This window comes from Macaca mulatta, chromosome 18 (genome assembly GCF_049350105.2).
Source record: "Macaca mulatta isolate MMU2019108-1 chromosome 18, T2T-MMU8v2.0, whole genome shotgun sequence".
NCBI classification, from domain to species: Eukaryota; Metazoa; Chordata; class Mammalia; order Primates; family Cercopithecidae; genus Macaca; species Macaca mulatta.
Window position 1 is genome coordinate 46,494,088 of NC_133423.1, and position 18,713 is coordinate 46,512,800.

An 18,713-nucleotide genomic window follows, 5' to 3' on the forward strand; every position below is an offset into this window, starting at 1 on the left:
CAAATCTCAAGGTTGACCTGTTCACCTCCTTCAATAACATATTTTTACTTTACTTATGACCTATAGTTAATTAACAGTTTTATTTCATAATTTGTTTGGCTTTCATAGTTTTTATATTTTGTACCTGGAATAAACAACTGACAAAGAAGGTCCTATTTAAAGTCAGTCAAAAGCAAAATAAATAGTATGTAGTAATAAGTTGAGGAGGACACAGATTTAATTTGTTTCTGTCATTTTGCAATCTTCATGTAGTTTTTCAAATGTTTTCTTGAGATGTAATTCACATACCATACAATTACCTATTTAAAGTGTGTAAGTCAGTGGTTTTTAGTCTATTCACAGGTATGTGAAACTCTCAACACAGTCAATTTTAGAGCATTTTCATCACCTCAGAAAGCAACCCCATAGACTTCAGCTATCACTCTTTTTTTTTTTTTGAGATGGAGTTTCGCTCTTGTTGCCCAGGCTGGAGTGCAGTGGCTCAATCTTGGCTTGCTGCAACCTCTGCCTCCCAAGTTCAAGTGATTCTCCTGTTTTAGCCTCTCAAGTAGTTGGGATTGCAGGTGCCCGCCACCATGCCCAGCTAATTTTTTTGTATTTTTAATAGAGATGGAATTTCACTGCAGAGACCAGCTCGGGGAGACCCTAACCTAGCGGCACTAGAGGAATTAGAAACATGCACACAGAAATATAGAGTTGTGAAGTGGGAAATCAGGGGTCTCACAGCCTTCAGAGCTGAGAGCCCTGAACAGAAATTTACCCACGTATTTATTAACAGCAAACCAGTCATTAGCATTGTTCCTATAGATACTAAATTTACTAAAAGTATCCCTTATGGGAAATAAAGGGATGGACTGAATTAAAGGAATAGGTTGGGCTAGTTAACTGCAGCAGGAGCACGTCCTTAAGGCACAGATCGCTCATGCTATTGTTTGTGGCTTAAGAATGCCTTTAAGCGGTTTTCCATCCTGGGCGGGCCAGGTGTTCTTTGCCCTCATTCCCGTAAACCCACAACCTTCCAGTGTGGGCGTTAGGGCCATTATGAACATGTTACAGTGCTGCAGAGATTTTGTTTATGGCCAGTTTTGGGGCCAGTTTATGGCTGGATTTTGGGGCGCTTGCTCCCAACACGTCTCCCTTCTTTGATTTGCGAAGAGATGAAAGCAAAGGCTGCTTTGTCAAGTGAGCTACTTCTTGCAGGAGTCAGGATTCATATCTGCAGACTATACAAAGACAAACAACATAGATTAAAAGCACAATCATCATTGAAATCACAGAGCTTCCAAGTGTTTTTATCCATTTTAATGGGTTACTAGCTGCTACTTTGTCTGCAACTCCTTCAAGCGCTTCAGTTCCTAGCATTAAGGTCAGGTGTGTGTGGGATGCTTTAAATATTTGTTCTTTAATTTTGCAATATCCAAAGACAAGTTTGTAGAGTGTCTTTTTAGGTGCTTTTTTATTCTTTTGCACATTTTGATCTTATTAGGAACATTTAATAGTTTCCACAAATCCTTATGTTTAGCTCCTAGAGCGGGCCATATCATTTGAGGTTGAGGTGCCACTATACCGCCATGGTTCCAGATAATAGGAACTTTTGACGTACTTCTTATCATTTTTACCGTCTGACCGTTTTGTTCAGATCATCTGAACATAGTGTGACCATGGCATGCAGACTGAGAGGTGCAGTTCAAGCTAAACATCCCCTTAGGGGACCAATTAATAATGATTCCATAGGAATTGTTGTGTAGCACCTCTGCCTGTTCTGCAAAGCAATCTTCCTAAACAAGTATGTTCATTATTTCTAACTGGGTCCAATCCTGTTTACAAATAGGTTTTTCAGGGCATTATGCCTCAATAATAGGAGCAGATTTATTATGGTAAATACTGAGATCAGAAAGCACGTGTAACTGTGTCATAGAGTGATTTACATCTAGGCATTATTGCCAGCCAAGATTGATCGATATGCCCAATAAGTATAATTATTCTCTGTGTCAGCCCTTATGGAAGGAATACTCACGGCAGTGGTAATAACCGCTATCATAGCTACCATTAAATTATTCATCGTGACTGGTTGTCCCGCTTTCCTCAGGTTTTCTTCTGCCATCTGTGACAGCTTCTTGATCTGTCCCCAGGTGGGTGGCTGTGTTCGATGGGTGTTGCTCATGACAGTTGGGGCCCTCCTCAGCCTCAGTCTTGACATGGCTGCAACGGGGGGATCCTTGGGATCCTCCCGGAGTCTATTCCTCTGCATCTGGCTCATGATAAGGTTTCAGGTGTCTTGATGGTATCCAAATCGGCTATTGATTTTGGCCTGGAGAAGCACAAGTGTAACCTCTACCCCAAGTTATTATTTTACCTATTTCCCAACTTTTTGTTACTGGATCTCTCCACCAAATCAATTGTTCTGCTTCTGTCTTTGCAGCTGGTTTCTATAGTTACTATTCAGCTGCTGATAACATCTGACCTTTGGGCAGGCTCAAAAAATTTAAAGTTAATAATGCTAGATTCAGTTGCATCTGTGGGGTTCCATATTCTCTGTCTCCCCCTTTTTGCTTTTGCAACTGCTGTTTTAGGGAGAGATTCATTGTTTCCACTATGGTTTGTCTTTGAGAATTGTATGGAATACCAGTAATGTGTTTAATATTCCACATAGAGAAAAATGTAACTAGAGCTTGGCTAGTATAGCCTGGGGCATTATCTGTTTTAATAGAAACTGGAATGCCCATCACTGCAAAACACTGCAAAAGATGACATTTAATACAGGCAGAAGACTCTCCTGATTGGCATGTAGCCCAGACAGAGTGAGAAAAGGTGTCCACACATACATGTACATAAGCTAGTCTCCCAAACGAGGGAATATATGTGACATCTATTTGCCAAAGAGAGTTAGGTTCCAATCCTCGAGGATTAGCTCCTCCTGTAAAAGATGAGGAATGTACCATTTGGCAAGTTGGGCATCGCTGGATAATAGCTTTAGCTTCTTTCCAGGTAATGTTGTATCTGCGTTTGAGACCAGAGGCATTAACATGGGTTAAGTTGTGAAAGTGTCTAGCATTAGATATTGCATTAGCAGTTAGGCAATCAGCCATTTGATTCCCTTCAGTCAAAGGTCCTGGAAGAGGTGTATGAGCCCTAATGTGAGTGACGTACCCTTTTTGGGTGCATTCTACTCTTAACTGCTGTTTGCAATTGGGTAAATAAAGTCATCAGTTGTTCATCTGTATGAAATAATAACTGAATATTTTCAATTAACTATGTGGAATGAACCACATATGAAGAATCAGAAATCACATTAATAGGCATATCAAAAGCAGTCAATACCTCAATTATAGCGACAAGCTCCGCTTTTTGAGCTGAAGTATAAGGCATGTGGAAAACTTTACCTTTTGCTCCAGAATAAGAAGCTTTACCATTAGTAGACCCCATCTGTAAAACAATGAAAACACTTAGCAGGCTGCAGTTTGTTTACTGCAGGGATTGTAAATGCAAATCATTCACAGTCTTGCTTAGCTAAGGGGATAGTAAAGAAAGAGTCTCTATGACTATTAAAGGTCAGTTTTTTTGGAATGACAGCAGGAGAAGACAATCCTGGCTGTAATGCTCCCATAGGTTGTATAACTGAATTGATAGCTCTTAAGTCAGTTAATATTCTCCATTTACCTGATTTTTTTCTTAATTATGAAAACTGGAGAATTCCGAGGAGAAAATGTTGGAGCTATGTACCCATTTTCTAATGGTTCAGTAACTAATGTCTCTAAAGCCTCCAGTTTCTCTTTACTTAGTGGCCATTGTTCTATCCAAATGGGCTTATCTGTTAACCATTTTAAAGGTATAGGTTCTGGAGGCTTAACAATGGCCACCATCAAAAATGATATCTTAATCTTTGGTGGGAACTTTTTTTTTTTTTTTTTTTTTGAGACGGAGTCTCACGCTGTTGCCCAGGCTGGAGTGCAGTGGCGCGATCTCGGCTCACTGCAAGCTCCGCCTCCTGGGTTCACGCCATTCTCCTGCCTCAGCCTCCTGAGTAGCTAGGACTACAGGCGCCCGCCACCGCGCCCGGCTAATTTTTTGTATTTTTAGTAGAGACGGGGTTTCACTGTGGTCTCGATCTCCTGACCTTGTGATCCGCCCGCCTCGGCCTCCCAAAGTGCTGGGATTACAGGCTTGAGCCACTGCGCCCGGCTGGTGGGAACTTTTTAAACCTTGCAGATTTTTTTCTACTCTCATACCAGGGGCATACCCCATTTCATGCATTGTATATTGACTTTGAGGAGTATATAATTGTTCTGAAATTGGAACTTGTGCTCCCCATTGTTGTAATAAATCTCTTCCCCATAAATTTATAGGTACAGAAGTTATAATTGGTTGAATAGTCCCAGGTTGTCCATTGGGCCCTTCACAATGCAAAAATATAACTACTTTGATATACTTCAGGGGCTTTACCAACTCCAACTATGTTAAATTGAGTGGGTTGAATTGGCCATGTGCACAGCCAGTGCTGTAGAGAAATGACTGAAATGTCCGCTCCTGTATCTACCAAACCTTTAAATTTCTTTCCCTGAATAGTTATTTCACAGGTAGGACGTTTATCAGTAATTCGATTTACCCAATAAGCTGCTTTGCCTTGTTTATTTGTGCTTCCAAATCCTCCTGTTCGTTTAATTTCACTTTTTCTCATTCCCACATACGGCACAGTCAGGAGCTGTGCTATGCACTCTCCTGACTCTGCTTTCCAGGGAACAGGCGTAGATACAACAATTTGAATTTCCCCATTGTAATCTGAATCAATGACTCGTGTATGTATTTGTATGCCTTTTAAACTTAAACCGGACCTTCCTAAAAGTAATCCTATTGTGCCTGCTGGCAAGGGTCCACAGACTCCTGTTGGGATCTTTTGTGGGGATTCCCCAGGCAGAAGGCTCACAGCTTTTGTGCAGCATAAACCTACTGCAGCACTACCAGCTGTGGTGGGGGACAGACATTGTACAGGGGTGAGGGAATGGCCTGAACTAGAAATGCCCTGGTTTAGAACAGGGCCCAGGACGGGCCCCCATGGCGTTTCCTGAAATCAGGTTCCCATCTTTATCAAACGTAGGGTGACACTGATTAGCCCAATGTTTTCCTTTTTTACATTTTGGACATACTTCAGGCTCAACAGTTTTCTTTTTTCCCCTATCTGGCAGCCTGACTCGCTGATTTTTTTCTACATTCTTTTTTAGTATGAGCATGCTTCCCACAGTTAAAACAAGCTCCAGGAAATGGAATATTTCCTTTTTCCTCTCTCAGTCCTGCCATTGCCTGTGCTAGCAGAGTAGCTTTGTGCAGATTACCTCCGATACCATCACAGGCCTTGATATAATCAACTAAATGTGCTTTCCCTCTGATAGATCGCAGAACAGCCTGGCAATCGGGATTAGCATTGTCAAAAGCCAATAACTGCAGCACTGTATCCTGAGCAGCCAAATCTGCAATTTTAAGAGACTCCTGTAACCGAGCTATAAAATCAATGTATGGTTCTCTTGGTCCCTGTTTTATAGCACTAAAGGAAGGGTATTGTTCCCCACCTGAAGTGATTTTTTTCCCAAGTTCTAATGCACACTCCTCTAAGCTGTTCTATGGCATCATCCTGCATGACCACTTGTGCATCGAAACCAGCCCAGCCACCAACCCCCAAAAGTTGGTCTGCAGTTATATTAATTTGAGGTTGGGCCTGGGCATTGCGAGCAGCCTGAATGGAAGCTTCATCTGCCCACCAAGTTTTAAATTGTAAGAACTGAGCAGGAGTTAGACAAGCTTGAGTAACAGCGTCCCAGTCAGTAGGTATCATTTGACTAGAAACAGCAACATTCTTTAACGGTTCCAATTACAAAAGGAGAACCTGGTCTATACTGATTCATAACTTGTTTAAATTCTTTGAGTCATTTAAAAGGAAAAGGCTCAAATGTATCTGTAATATTTTCCTGTTGATCTGTGGGGTGTGTTCTAACAGGGAACTGCCAAGCCTCTAAATCACCCTCTCGTCTAGCTTTCTGAAGTCCTGCCTAAATAGAACTAAGAGTGGTCGCTTGAGGTGCTGCTCGAACAGTCACTTGGGCAACTACTTTTTGCCCAGTGTCCTCCGGAAAAGTAAGATCTGGAGGGTCTTTTTCTTCAAAATAATAATGAGGGGGTGCAGAAGGGTAGGGATGAACCTCTCCTTCCTTTGCTGCTGTAGCTTTAGCTGGTAAATAAACATGCTCTGTAACTTCTTCTGTTACTTTGCTATACTCTCCTTCCTCCTCATTATCAGTGTGAAAAAGTTCCAAGGGGAACGAACCAGACCCCACACCTGTCCCACTGTTACTCTGATGCTTCGGAGCTCCCCTTCTTACTCATGATGGGGATTGTTTTAAGAGTACTCGGGTGTCCTCCAGCTAGTTTTCCATTCTAACCATCGCTATGGCGACCCTTCAACCTGGATTCGAGGCCCCATGTTGGGCACCACTTGATGAGACCAGCTCAGTTGGGGAGACCCTAACCCAGTGGCACTAGAGGAATTAAAGACACACACACAAATATAGAGTTGTGAAGTGGGAATTAGGGGTCTCACAGCCTTCAGAGCTGAGAGCCCCGAACAGAGATTTACCCACGTGTTTATTAACAGCAAACCAATCATTAGCATTGTTTTTAGAGATATTAAATTAACTAAAAGTATCCCTTATGGGAGCAAAAATGATGGGCCAAATTAAAGGAATAGGTTGGGCTAGTTAACTGCAGCAGGAGCACATCCTTAAGGCACAGATCGCTCATGCTATTGTTTGTGGCTTAAGAATGCCTTTAAGCGGTTTTCTGCCCTGGGCAGGCCAGGTGTTCCTTGCCCTCATTCCCGTAAACCCACAACCTTCCAGTGTGGGCGTTAGGGCCATTATGAACATGTTACAGTGCTGCAGAGATTTTGTTTATGGCCAGTTTTGGGGCCAGTTTATGGCTGGATTTTGGGGGGCTTGCTCCCAACATTTCACCATGTTGGTCAGGCTGGTCTTGAACTCCTGACTTCAGGTGATCTACCCGCCTCAGTCTCCCAAAGTGCTGGGATTACAGGCATGAGCCACCGTGCCTGGCCCAACTATTACTCTTACTCTTCTATCTCCTTCAGCTCTAAGCAACTTTCTTAGGTTAGGGTCCTAAGCAACTTTCATAGATTAGGGCCCTAAGCCCTAATCTAATGTCTGTCTCTAGATTTTTTTTCCTATTTCAGACATTTCATATTAATGGAACTATGTAATATGTGGTCTTTGTGACTGGTTTATTTCACCTAGCATGATATCCTCAAGGTTCATCAATGTTGTAGTATGTGTCAGCATTTACTTCATTTTTAAGCCTGTATGATAATTCCTTGGTGCACGCGCGTGTGTGTGTGTGTGTGTCTGTGTGTGTGTATAACTTTTTGTTTATCCATTCATTCGTTGATGGGGACTTGGGTTGCTTCTGCCTTTTGACTATTGTGAATAATGTTTCTATGAATGTGGATATAAAAACATCTCTTTCAGGCTTTGCTTTCGGTTCTTTCGGGCATATTCTCAGAAGTAGAATTGCTGGATTATGTCATAATTCTATTTTTAATCTTTTGAGGAGCCATCATACTGTTTTCCATAGTGGTGGTACATGGTACATTTTCCTTTTAAGAAAAACATTGTATGCTACTGCAAGATGATTATATTGAGATAAAAAGCTTTTCATATACAGTTCAATACAGTAGGAAGTTTTCTGTTGCTTCTTCTTGAGTGATTAGTGGATGAATTCTGGAGAAATGTACAGTGGATCATATGATTCTTTCAGTTTGAGCTCATGACATTTTTCTCAAGTGTTTTTCTTGTTTTTAGCTCCTTTTTTTTTTTTTTCTCCCGAGACAGAGTCTTGCTCTATCTCCAGGCTGGAGTGCAGTGGTGCAATCTTGGCTCACTGCAACTCCTGCCTCTTGGGGTCAAGCGATTATCCTGCCTCCTGAGTAGCTGGGATTACAGGTGCGCACCACCACGCCTGGCTAATTTTTAGTAGAGACGAGGTTTCACCATGTTGGCCAGGCTGATCTTGAACTCCTGACCTCGTGATCCACCCACCTTGGCTTCCCAAAGTGCTGGGATTACAGGTGTGAGCCACCATGCCCGGCCTACATTTATTTTTTAAATTTGGCCATAATACTTCTAGTAGTAAATTTGCCCACAAATTTTCTTAACTTTAAGTGTGAAAATTGAAACCGCAATGTTTCAGTGTAAGTTGCCTACACTCCTGGTTTATACATGTGGTTCCATTGTGCTCTATGAACTTGTGAGGTTTTTGGAGGAAGTTGTTTAAGCCCCCATGCTTTCAGATGGATATGATGGCCTCGAATATTTTCACAGTGACCTTGGGCTAATCTGAAATCAGACCCTAGCTCCAGAATCTGAGAATGAGCTGTGGCTGGGGGCTCTGAACTTTCAGTGACACACTTGGAGTATGAGGATAACTTTCTGTTCTAGAGGCCTAGCATGAGGCACATCCTGTGTAGAGATTGCTGTGGGTTAGGATAAGTGTTGTTAAGGACAAAACCTTTTGGGAGATCCCAGAGTATAAAACTCAGAGATTTATTTGGTGACAACCTGCAAATTGATGTTTTATTTTTCTTTTGGCCTACTGTATAATTTCAAAAATTGGCCCACTTCAGAGGATACATTCTATATTTGATAGTGAAATCCATGCATCTTTCCTTTAACCTCTTCAAGTAAAGTTAGTGATACTTTTACTTTCGGTGAAAGCATAAATATATTTTAAAACGTATTATGTAAATCCTATTTTATTGAGAACTCTCACTGGAATTCTTAATTGGATTCTTCTTTCTAATTGTTATGCCTTTAATTTTTTTTTTCTTGCCTTAGTACATTGACTCTAGGCCCTTTATTATAGTGTTGAATAGAATTAGTGAGAATGGACATTCTTGCTTGATTTCCTATCAAAAGTGCATTATATTAGGCTGAGGAAGTATCTTTCTATTTCCAGTTTGCTGAGTTTTCTTCATGAATGAGTATTCAAGTGGTTTTTCCACATTCATATGAGATAATCTTATGATTTTTTTCCTTCATTCTCTTAAGTTGATGAGTTACACTGACCGGTTTTCTAATGTTAAACTGCCATTGTGTGTTTCTGGAATAAAAAACACTTGATCATCATCAGGTATTATTCTTTTGAGGTATTGGTAGATTCAATTTGACAATATTTTGTTGACAGTTTTTACATATGTTCATGAGGGATGTTGCTCTGTCATTTGATTTCTTGTTATGTCTTTATTAGGTTTGGTTTTAGGGCTATGTTAGCTTCATAACATGAGTTGGAAAGCATTTCTCCTCCTCTGTTTTTTGAAAGAGTTTTTGCATAATTACTATTAATTCCTCTTTGACTTTTTGATGGAATTTACCGGTGAAATCATGTGGGTCTGGAGTTTTCTTTGTGGGAAGTCTTTTGATCATACATTGGGTTTTTTCTTTTCTTTTCTTTTTCTTTTTTCTTTTTTTTTGACAGACACTCACTCTGTTGTCCAGGCTGCAGTGCAGTGGCACAATCTTGGCTCACTGCAACCTCTCCCTCCCAGGTTCAAGCAATTCTCCTGCCTCAACCTCCTGAGTAGCTGGGATTACAGGCACATGCCACCATGCCCAGCTAATTATTGTATTTTTAATAGAGACAGGGTTTCACCATGTCGACTAGGCTTGTCTTGAACTCCTGATCTCAGGTGAGCCACCTGCCTCAGCCTCCCAAAGTGCTGGGATTACAGGCGTGAGCCACCATGCCTGGCCAACACAGTGGATTTCTTTTTTTTTTTAGACAGAGTCTTGCTGAGTCACCCAGGCTGGAATGTGGTGGCAATCTTGGCTCACTGCAACCTCTGCCTCCTGCATTCAAGTGATTCTCCTGCCTCAGCCTCCCCAGTAGCTGTGATTACAGGCACACACCACCACTCCCGGCTGATTTTGTATTTTTCGTAGAGATGGGGTTTCACCATGTTGGCCAGACTGGTCTCAAACTCGTGACCTCAAGTGATCTGCCTGCCTCGGCTTCCCAAAGTGCTGGGATTACAGGCATGAGCCACTGTGCCTATCAACGATTGGATTTCTTTAACAGATAAGGGACTATTCAAGTTTTTATTTTTTCCTGAGTCAGTTTTGGTAAGATATGTTTTTAAAGGGGTTTTTCCCATTTCATCTGACTTGTTGAATGTATTGACATAGAGTTGTTTATAGTAGTCTCTTGTTATTCTTTTAATGTCTCTTGGGGTCTTTTCTGATAGCTTCACTTTCATTCTTGATGGACAGATATGCCATACCATTATTTTACATAGCTGGGCTAGATGCTTTTCCGGACAGATCTCATTACTGTACTTGATTGTTCTAGCACTATGATGGACAGATATGTGCCAAGCCATTATTTTACATAACTAGGCTAGATGCTTTTCCGGACAGATCTCATTGCTGTACTTGATTGTTCTAGCACTACTGTTTTGCTCTTTCTGTCAGATACTTGCAGCGTACAGTAGGACTTTTCTGTTTTTGAAATTTTCATTTTACCATTTTATTTGAAAGATCCAAGACCTATATTAATGAATCCTCATGAAAATGTAATTAAGTAAACACACACAGAAGAATCTAAAAAGGAAAGGAATGGTTTCTTTAAAATTCACTCTTTCTACTATTTTTTTTTTTTTTAATTTTGTTTTGGGTAATGGGATCATTTTTACCTTAGACCTCAGCATCACACAGTAGGTAACACCTGCACATGTACCTTATGAATATAAAAGTTGAAATTCTATTTAAAAATTTTGTTTTGGCTTCAGTTTGGAACAGTGCAGGAACCTGATAAATGCCAATATCTAGACCTGGGTTGTTTGATATGGTGCTACTAGACACATGTGGCTATAGATGGAGCCCTTGAAAAGTGGCTAGTCCAAGTTGAAATGTTCTCTAACTGTAAAATATTCACTGAGGTTTGAAGACTTTGTATTAACAAAATAATGTAACACATCTCAATTCTATCTAATAGTTACAGGTTGAAATGATAATATTTTGGACAGTTGATTAAATAAAATACATTATTAAAATTAATTTTACTTGTTTCTTTTGGCTTTTAAAAATGTGGCTGTTAGAAAAATCGAAATTGCACATATGACTTGCATTGTTTTTCCGTTGTACAGCACTATTCTAGACATCGTAAAATGAATTGTTCTTCTGATCAGTCTCCCTTAAAGCAAACTTTATTAACTGAACTCAGATTTATCTTTTTTTTTTGAGATGGAATCTCACTCTGTCACCCAGCCTGGAGTACAGCGGCACGATCTCAGCTCACTGTAACCTCCACCTCCTGGGCTCAAGTGATTCTCCTGCCTCAGCCTCCTGAGTAGCTGAGGCTACAGGCACATGCTATCACACCTGGCTAATTTTTGTATTTTTAGTAGAGATGGGATTTCACCATGTTGGCCAGGCTGGTCTCAAACTCTGGATCTCAGGTGATCTGTCTGCCTGGGCCTCCCAAAGTGCTGGGATTACAGGCATGAACCATCATACCTGGCCCAGATTTATCTTAATTTGCATACTCGGATGTGTTGTTTTAAAAGTAGTGCTGTAGACTTTCTGTAAATAGGATTTTAAAACTTTTTATTGTGGATTATTTCAAATACATATAAAAGTAATGAGAATAGTATGGTATAATGACCTATCATCAAGTTTTAACAGTAACTATCAACTCTTGGTCTCTTGGTTGATCTTGTTTCATCTTACCACCCTCCCACTCACCCCACCCCTGGCCTAGATGGCTTGGAAGCCAATAGAGTATCTTTTTAAATGCCGTAGAATGAATAATTACTTAAAGTGCTAAATTCTTTTGCAAAGTGAATAACTGTCCCCTGATTTATCATGATTTTAAAAACGTGCATTAGCATGGTGGTTTACCTAAACTGAAGCATACCGATTTGAATATTTAAAAAAGATTGATCTTTACAAAGGATTATAAAATGTGCTTTTGATGTGTCATCAATTTTAATACCCACTTGATTTGGTTGTCCGTGATTTCCATTTCATTTGTCTAAAAATTAAACAAAACCCCAGTTCCTTTTGGAGAAAATTTTTTATAAGCAGTTTAATCATATAATACTGTAGTAATATAGCATTGTTCTAAGTCTTTATTTTAATGACTATTGTTTTCTTTTTAATAAGGTTTCTCTATACTTGTTTAAAGAATTGCCTTTGTATCTTTGGCAACCTTCTGCATCTGAGATAGCGGTGATTCGGGATTGGTTGTTGAATTACAACCTGACAGTGGTGAAGAATAAACTGGCCTGTGTTATTCTTGAAGGACTGAATTGGGGATTTACTAAACAGGTATGTGTTCAAACCATTCCCTGGAGACTGGAGGTTGTACATGCATCTGTTTCAAAGAAGGATTTTCTCAGAACACTAACATTTTTGAGTACCTTTGCAAGGTCTACAAATTCTTTTAGCTATGTCAGAATTTAGGATTTTCTCTTTAATTCTCTTTTGCAGAATGAGCAACTACTAAATGAAGATAAATTGTTCCACATTGAAAATTCTTCCCTTTTTCCTTATTCATGTGTATGTGTTTTTATTTTTTATTTTTATTTTTTTGAGACAGAGTCTTGCCCTGTCACCCAGACTGGAGTGCAGTGGCACGATCTTGGTTCACTGCAACCTCCGCCTCCCAGGTTCAAGCGATTCTCCTGCATCAGCCTTCCAAGTAGCTGGGATTACAGGTGCATGCCACCACGCCTGACTAATTTTTGTATTTTTTAGTAGAGACAGGGTTTCGCCATGTTGGCCAGGCTGGTCTCGAACTCCTGACCTCAAGTGATCCTCCTTGCCTTGGCTTCCCAAAGTGCTGGGATTACAGGCATGATCCACCGTGCCCGGCTGTATCTGTTGTTTTGTCTCTAGCTACTTTAGTTTCTCCTAATTGCCTCTTCTGCCTCTGGTTCCTTTTTCTCCTGTAATTTGTCTTGCATGTCATTGTCAGAGTTGTTTTCTGAAACACTGTGCATTGGTTAACAGTATGAGCTCTAAGCCAGCCTGCTTGGGTTCTAATCCCAGCTCTGCCATCTTCTGGCTGTGTGACTCTGAGCAAGTTTCCTAAACTCTTTGGGCCTTGGTTGCTTATTTGTAAACATTCATGTTAATGAGTATATCTCACAGGGTTGTTTTTTGTTTTGTTTTGAGATGGAGTCTCACTATGCTGCCCAGGCTGGCCTCGAACTCCTGGGCTTAAGAGAGCCTTCTGCCGAGTACCTGGGATTACAGACATGTGCCAGTGCGCACAGAGTTGTTGTAAGGATTAAACAAACGAGGAAATGCAAGATGTTTAGGATGATTCTTGCCACACATTAAGTACTCAGTAGTGTGGTTATTATTAAGGGTTTGCTATGTAGCATGTATCTTCAGAGATACATTTCAAGTGGTATTCACTGTTAAAAAACCTTCCCTGCCTCTTTACCTTGGACCTTATTTGTTAGCTCCTCCATCAAAAGATTAACATTTAAAAGAGAAAGTGGTGGAAAACTCAGCCCTTTACACCTATTTGACAGATTTTGTTCTGAGCAAGTCATTTAGTCCTGGAAGCCATCTTGCATCTGGACAGCATGATACCTGTTGTGCAGATGAGGAAACTGAAGCCTGGGAGCTTTTCTGCTGAGGTGTCCTTGACCACCTGGGACTGCCCATAGATTCATCTGGGCCCTCTCTCATTGACATGCTTGTAGGCAAGAGCTACAGGGAGCTGTTTTCCACCTTCACATTCTCTGGCTTGTGAACAGAATCACCCAGGCTCTCCTCTCGAAGAGCTGCATGAGAGTCTTCCCACGCCTTTGTTAGAGTTAGGAAAGTCATCTTTCTGAAAGGTTTAAGGAATGTATTTTTTCAGATTGCAAAGGAAGATAGAGTAAGAAATTTGATAGGCAACTTCAGGCACCAGAAGGAATATTTTACCTGTGTTGCCGAGTGTCTTATTTAACTAATGATGGAACAGGAAAAGGGAATGTAGACATAATTTATTAAATATCTTTCTTTCTTTCTTTTTTTTTGAGTCAGAATCTTACTCTGTAACCCAGTGGCACGATCTTGGCTCACTGCAACCGCCGCCTCCTGGGTTCAATCAATTTTGCTGCTTCAGGCTCCCAAGTAGTTGGAACTACAGGCATGCACCACCACACTTGGCTAATTTTTGTATTTTTAGTAGAGACAAGGTTTCACCATGTTGGCCAGGCTGGTCTCGAACTCTTGACCTCAAGTTATCTGTCTGTCTTGGCTTCCCAAAGTGCTAGGATTACAGGCATAAGCCATCACGCCCAGACAGTTTATTAAATATTTTTCTGTTTAATTAACTAAGCATCTTCCTGGTTCGTGGCATTGCCCTTGACCTGAAGTGTTTGTAGAGATTCTTGGGTGGAATGGGGTATGACATTCAAAGATAACCTTTTTTGGCTGGAGTAGAGGTTAAGTCAGGTTCAAACCTATCTAGGTGCAGTGTTATGGCCCTTGACAGTTTTTTGCCTATTCTCATTTTATAGCTTCATTGTGTGGGATGTGATTTTTGGAACATTTAGCTTCTGCATCGAAAATCCTTTTTTACTGTTCTGTCTAATGTTTTGATTCAAAGTTACAAAAACAAAACAAAACCAAGGTTCTATGTTTGTGACTATTTTTTTCTTTAAAAGGGTATCCTTCATCTGGATCAAGCAGTTCATGCTGAAGTGGCTTTAATGGTTCTTGAAGCTTACCAGAAGTACCTTGCACAGAAGCCATATGCTGGGATTCTTTCTGAAAGTATGAAGCAGGTATTTCTTTCTCTTCTGTATTGGAAACATGAATCTTTATCTTCCCAAGACATTTAGAAATAAAGATGATAAACTTATACTATTGACCATTAGGTATCCTAAGAACATTTCTGGCAATTTAAGATGTTATAATTGACTTCTATGGTTTGATAAAGATTCTTCTTTAAAAAATAGCCTTTATATAACTATTCTAATATTACAGAATTTGAGTTGAACTACAGTGGTGTGTTAGAGCTTGGTTGTACTGGCTCTGGAGAACTGACTTAAATTTTTAGGAACTTTGCAAGCCAGGTTATTAAACTATTGGTAGCTTAAAATTGACCATGGTGGGAATTTTTACACCACCAAAATTGGCAAGTGCTATAAATGAGACCTCCGTCTGATGGTTAAACTTATTTATCAGCACACTATTCATTGAGTATCAACTTTTATGTCACTTTTCTTTTACATGAGCTAAGATCAGGTTCACAGAGTGACTAGTAAGTAAGCAGAAGTTGCGAGTGAGAAATTGCTTCGATATAGTGCAATAAACATTAATTGGAGACCAGCAAGTAGAATATTCCTCTCTTTTGAGGGCATTGTTGGTCACAAAAGGAGATGAGTGTAGGGGCTTACTGATTTAATTTGTGTGTGACTAATGTGGCTTAAAATAAATAATTGTTTTAGGTTTCATATTTGGCCAGTATTGTTCGATATGGAGAGACGCCCGAGACCTCATTTAACCAATGGGCCTGGAATTTAATCTTGAGGCTAAAACTGCACAAAAACGATTATGGAATACAGCAGAATTGTCCAGCTGTTCCCTTCTCCATCACTGTGCCCGACATGACAGAGTCACCCACGTTTCATCCTCTCTTGAAGGCTGTGAAAGCGGGCATGCCCATTGGCTGTTATCTAGCCTTATCTATGACAGCTGTGGGCCACAGGTACAGTGTTGGGCTGAACCACTAGGGTTACTGAACCTTATAGATAGTTCTAGAATTTTATCTTCCATATCCCAAGTTCTGAGGCCTCTGTCAAACCTATTGAGGAGTAATTAGGGCCAAATAATAATCCTTGATTAACAGCTTATCAAGGGGAGATGCTGCCCAAATTCACATACTTCAGATTTGTACAAGCAAGTCACCTTGTTACGTTATGAAGAGAGTTCTCCTTGTCTCCTGGAGTGCAATGTTCATGTCAGCAGTAGATTCATACTCTCTTCCTCAGAATTGTGATCAAATAAAAATAATTGATCACCTGTAGTAAAATTTTTGAAAAATTGATGGCAGCCCAACTCAGGCTTCTTTTTTTTTTCTTTTTAATTTTACTTTAAGTTCTAGGGTACATGTGCACAACATGCAGGTTTGTTACATAGGTATACATGTGCCATGTTGGTTTGCTGCACCCATTAACTCGTCGTTTACATTAGGTATTTCTCCTAATGCTATCCCTCCTCCCTCCCCCCACCCCACAACAGGCCCCAGTCTGTGATGTTCCGCATCCTGTGTCCAAGTGTTCTCACTGTCCAATTCCCACCTATGAGTGAGAACATGCGGTGTTTGGTTTTCTTAACTAGAGGTCCCCTTAACTGTCTAGAAGAATGAAATGCCTGACCAGGTCATATGCCTCTCTGATATGAGCCCATAGCTGTCTGTATGTCTTCCACTGGAGCATTTATCACACTATATCATAGTTAATCTGTTTAATTTTCTCAGAGATTCAGTTATATATAACTTCTATGAGAGAAGTGCCCAGGAACGGCATTTGTCTTGTGTTACCGTTTTATCCCTAGTGATGAAGACTATATCTGCTGCAGTAAATAACTGAATGCATGAATGACTTCTCAGTTGGTTAAACATCCTTTTCTTTAAAGATTCTTTTCTTATGCATAGTTTTTTTTCTAGTCTATTCATTTGTCTTCAGACTCTTTGACCTCTGCTTTCTGATTCTTGTATTTTAGACTCACCGTAACTCTTTTTAGCATCCTCATTTCAACATATTGTTCCACATTAAGTGTAATTTCAGTGGGATACCGTTGCAATCAGCTGTAGTCTTCAGCCTTGTTCTGTGAAGTAGGAGAGATACAGAATTGTTTGATAGCTTGATGGCTTCCCTTGGGTTGTTGACAGTTTAGTTGAGATAATAGACAAATCAATCAGCAGTACTATAGAATATAATTGCAGGCTGGATGATATGTGGAGAACAGTGGTTCTCAACTTCTACTGTTCTTTAGATTTACTTTTGGAGCCTTTTAAAAATCCCAGTGCAGGGAAAAGGGTGAGAATCCTGGCCTAAATGGGCTGGGGGCCAATTCTCTAGGTATCTCTAATGTACACCCTGGATTGAGAACTACTTAGAAGCTGAGCAGAAAGAATGTAAAGGAAGGAGAGATCAGTAGAGTGGGATACCTTCGTGGAAGAGCTGAGTTTTGGAAAGGAGTCTTAAATTAGACAAGACGTCTGTCGTAGTTTGGATGTTTGTCCCCCTAAACCTCATATTGACATTTGATCCCCGTTGTTGGAGATGGGACCTAATAGGAGGTGTTTGGGTCTTGCAGGCTGATCCCTCATGAATGTCTTAGTGCCATCCTCTCAGTAATGAATGAGTTCTTGACTTAGTTCCCATGAGAACTGGTTGTTAAAAAGAGCCTGGCACCCCGCCTCCTCCTTACTTCCTATCTCACCATGTGATCTCTGAATTTGCCAGCTCCTGTTGGCCTTCTGCCATGTGTGGAAGCAGCCTGAGGCTCTCACCAGACGCCCAGTCTTCCAGCCAGCAGAATTATGACTCAAATAAACCTTTTTTTTTCTTTATTAATTGCCCAGTCTCAGGTATTCCTTTATAGCAGTGCAACATGGACTAAGACAACATCCTAGGCTAATGAGCAGAGTGATGTTGTGTTCCTCTTACAGTTACTTAGTGCCCACAGTTTGTTGAAGATTCAGCTCAAGGGCCATTTCCTGCCACGTGCAGCTCCTGTACATTCTGAACAGCACACTCACTGTGTTTTCTTGTCATTGTATTCTCCCCCGCTCCTCATGGACTGTTTGCTCTATGAAGGTAGGGACATTATCTTGTTCAATCGTGTATCTCCAGATCTTATACTTAGTAGGTATTCAACAAATGCTGGTGGGTTGAATGAATGTGGAAAGGAGAGTCAGGTGTCTGAGTGGGTAAGGGGAGAGGTGGGGAAATGATGAGGAAACACTTCTCAGTGATGCCTATGATCCATGTTGGAGAATGGAGGTGATCAGGTGTTTGGGCCAAATTATGGAGATACTTGAAAGCCAAGTAAAAGAAGGTAGAATTGATTTAGAAAAGAGGAGACCTGATAAGGGTCCTTAGGAAGACACTCTTTATATTGTTTCCAGTAGCTCTAGTGTTATTAATAGTTTCCTGTACTTTGGATTTCCCATCTCTAAAATGGGAGTAATAATAACATCACACTTACTTTATGAGGCTTAAGTGAGTCAGAACACATGTAACATGTCTAGAACAGTGTCTAACGTGATTCTCTTGAGTGCAGTTATCTGAACTTAAGTGTTTTATGATTTCTCGAATTTCTTGTATCCATTCTGGGATCATAGCTCTTTATTCACTGATACTGCTGTGGGCTCTCTCTAAAGATAATTTTTGATTTGTGCTGATTACTAAATCTTGAATGGGAGTGAGAATGAGAATGAGCATTTCCTCTCGGGGCTGATCTCTACTGTAAAACTCCATGGTGGGCATTTAGGATTAGATGTACTAGAATACAGAAGTAACTTAAAACAATCTTAGGTATGGGCGGAGTAGGCAGGGACATAAGTTGTGTGTGAATATAATATTACGGACATTGCAGAGAAGAGTAGTCAGAAATTCACCCAGAATATTTCCCATCATAAAA

General features: G+C 40.4%; 1 protein-coding gene across 2 annotated transcripts in view; it reads left to right on the top strand.

Moving 5' to 3' along the window:
• The window catches only part of EPG5 (ectopic P-granules 5 autophagy tethering factor), a 128,667-nt gene that overhangs the window by 39,308 nt on the left and 70,646 nt on the right, over positions 1-18,713 (top strand). For both annotated transcript variants that reach the window (XM_015121861.3, XM_077975539.1), the window contains exons 14-16: positions 12,219-12,383; positions 14,726-14,845; positions 15,512-15,771. In XM_015121861.3, the coding sequence (XP_014977347.3) occupies positions 12,219-12,383; positions 14,726-14,845; positions 15,512-15,771 (545 nt within the window). The remainder of the gene's footprint in view (positions 1-12,218; positions 12,384-14,725; positions 14,846-15,511; positions 15,772-18,713) is intronic.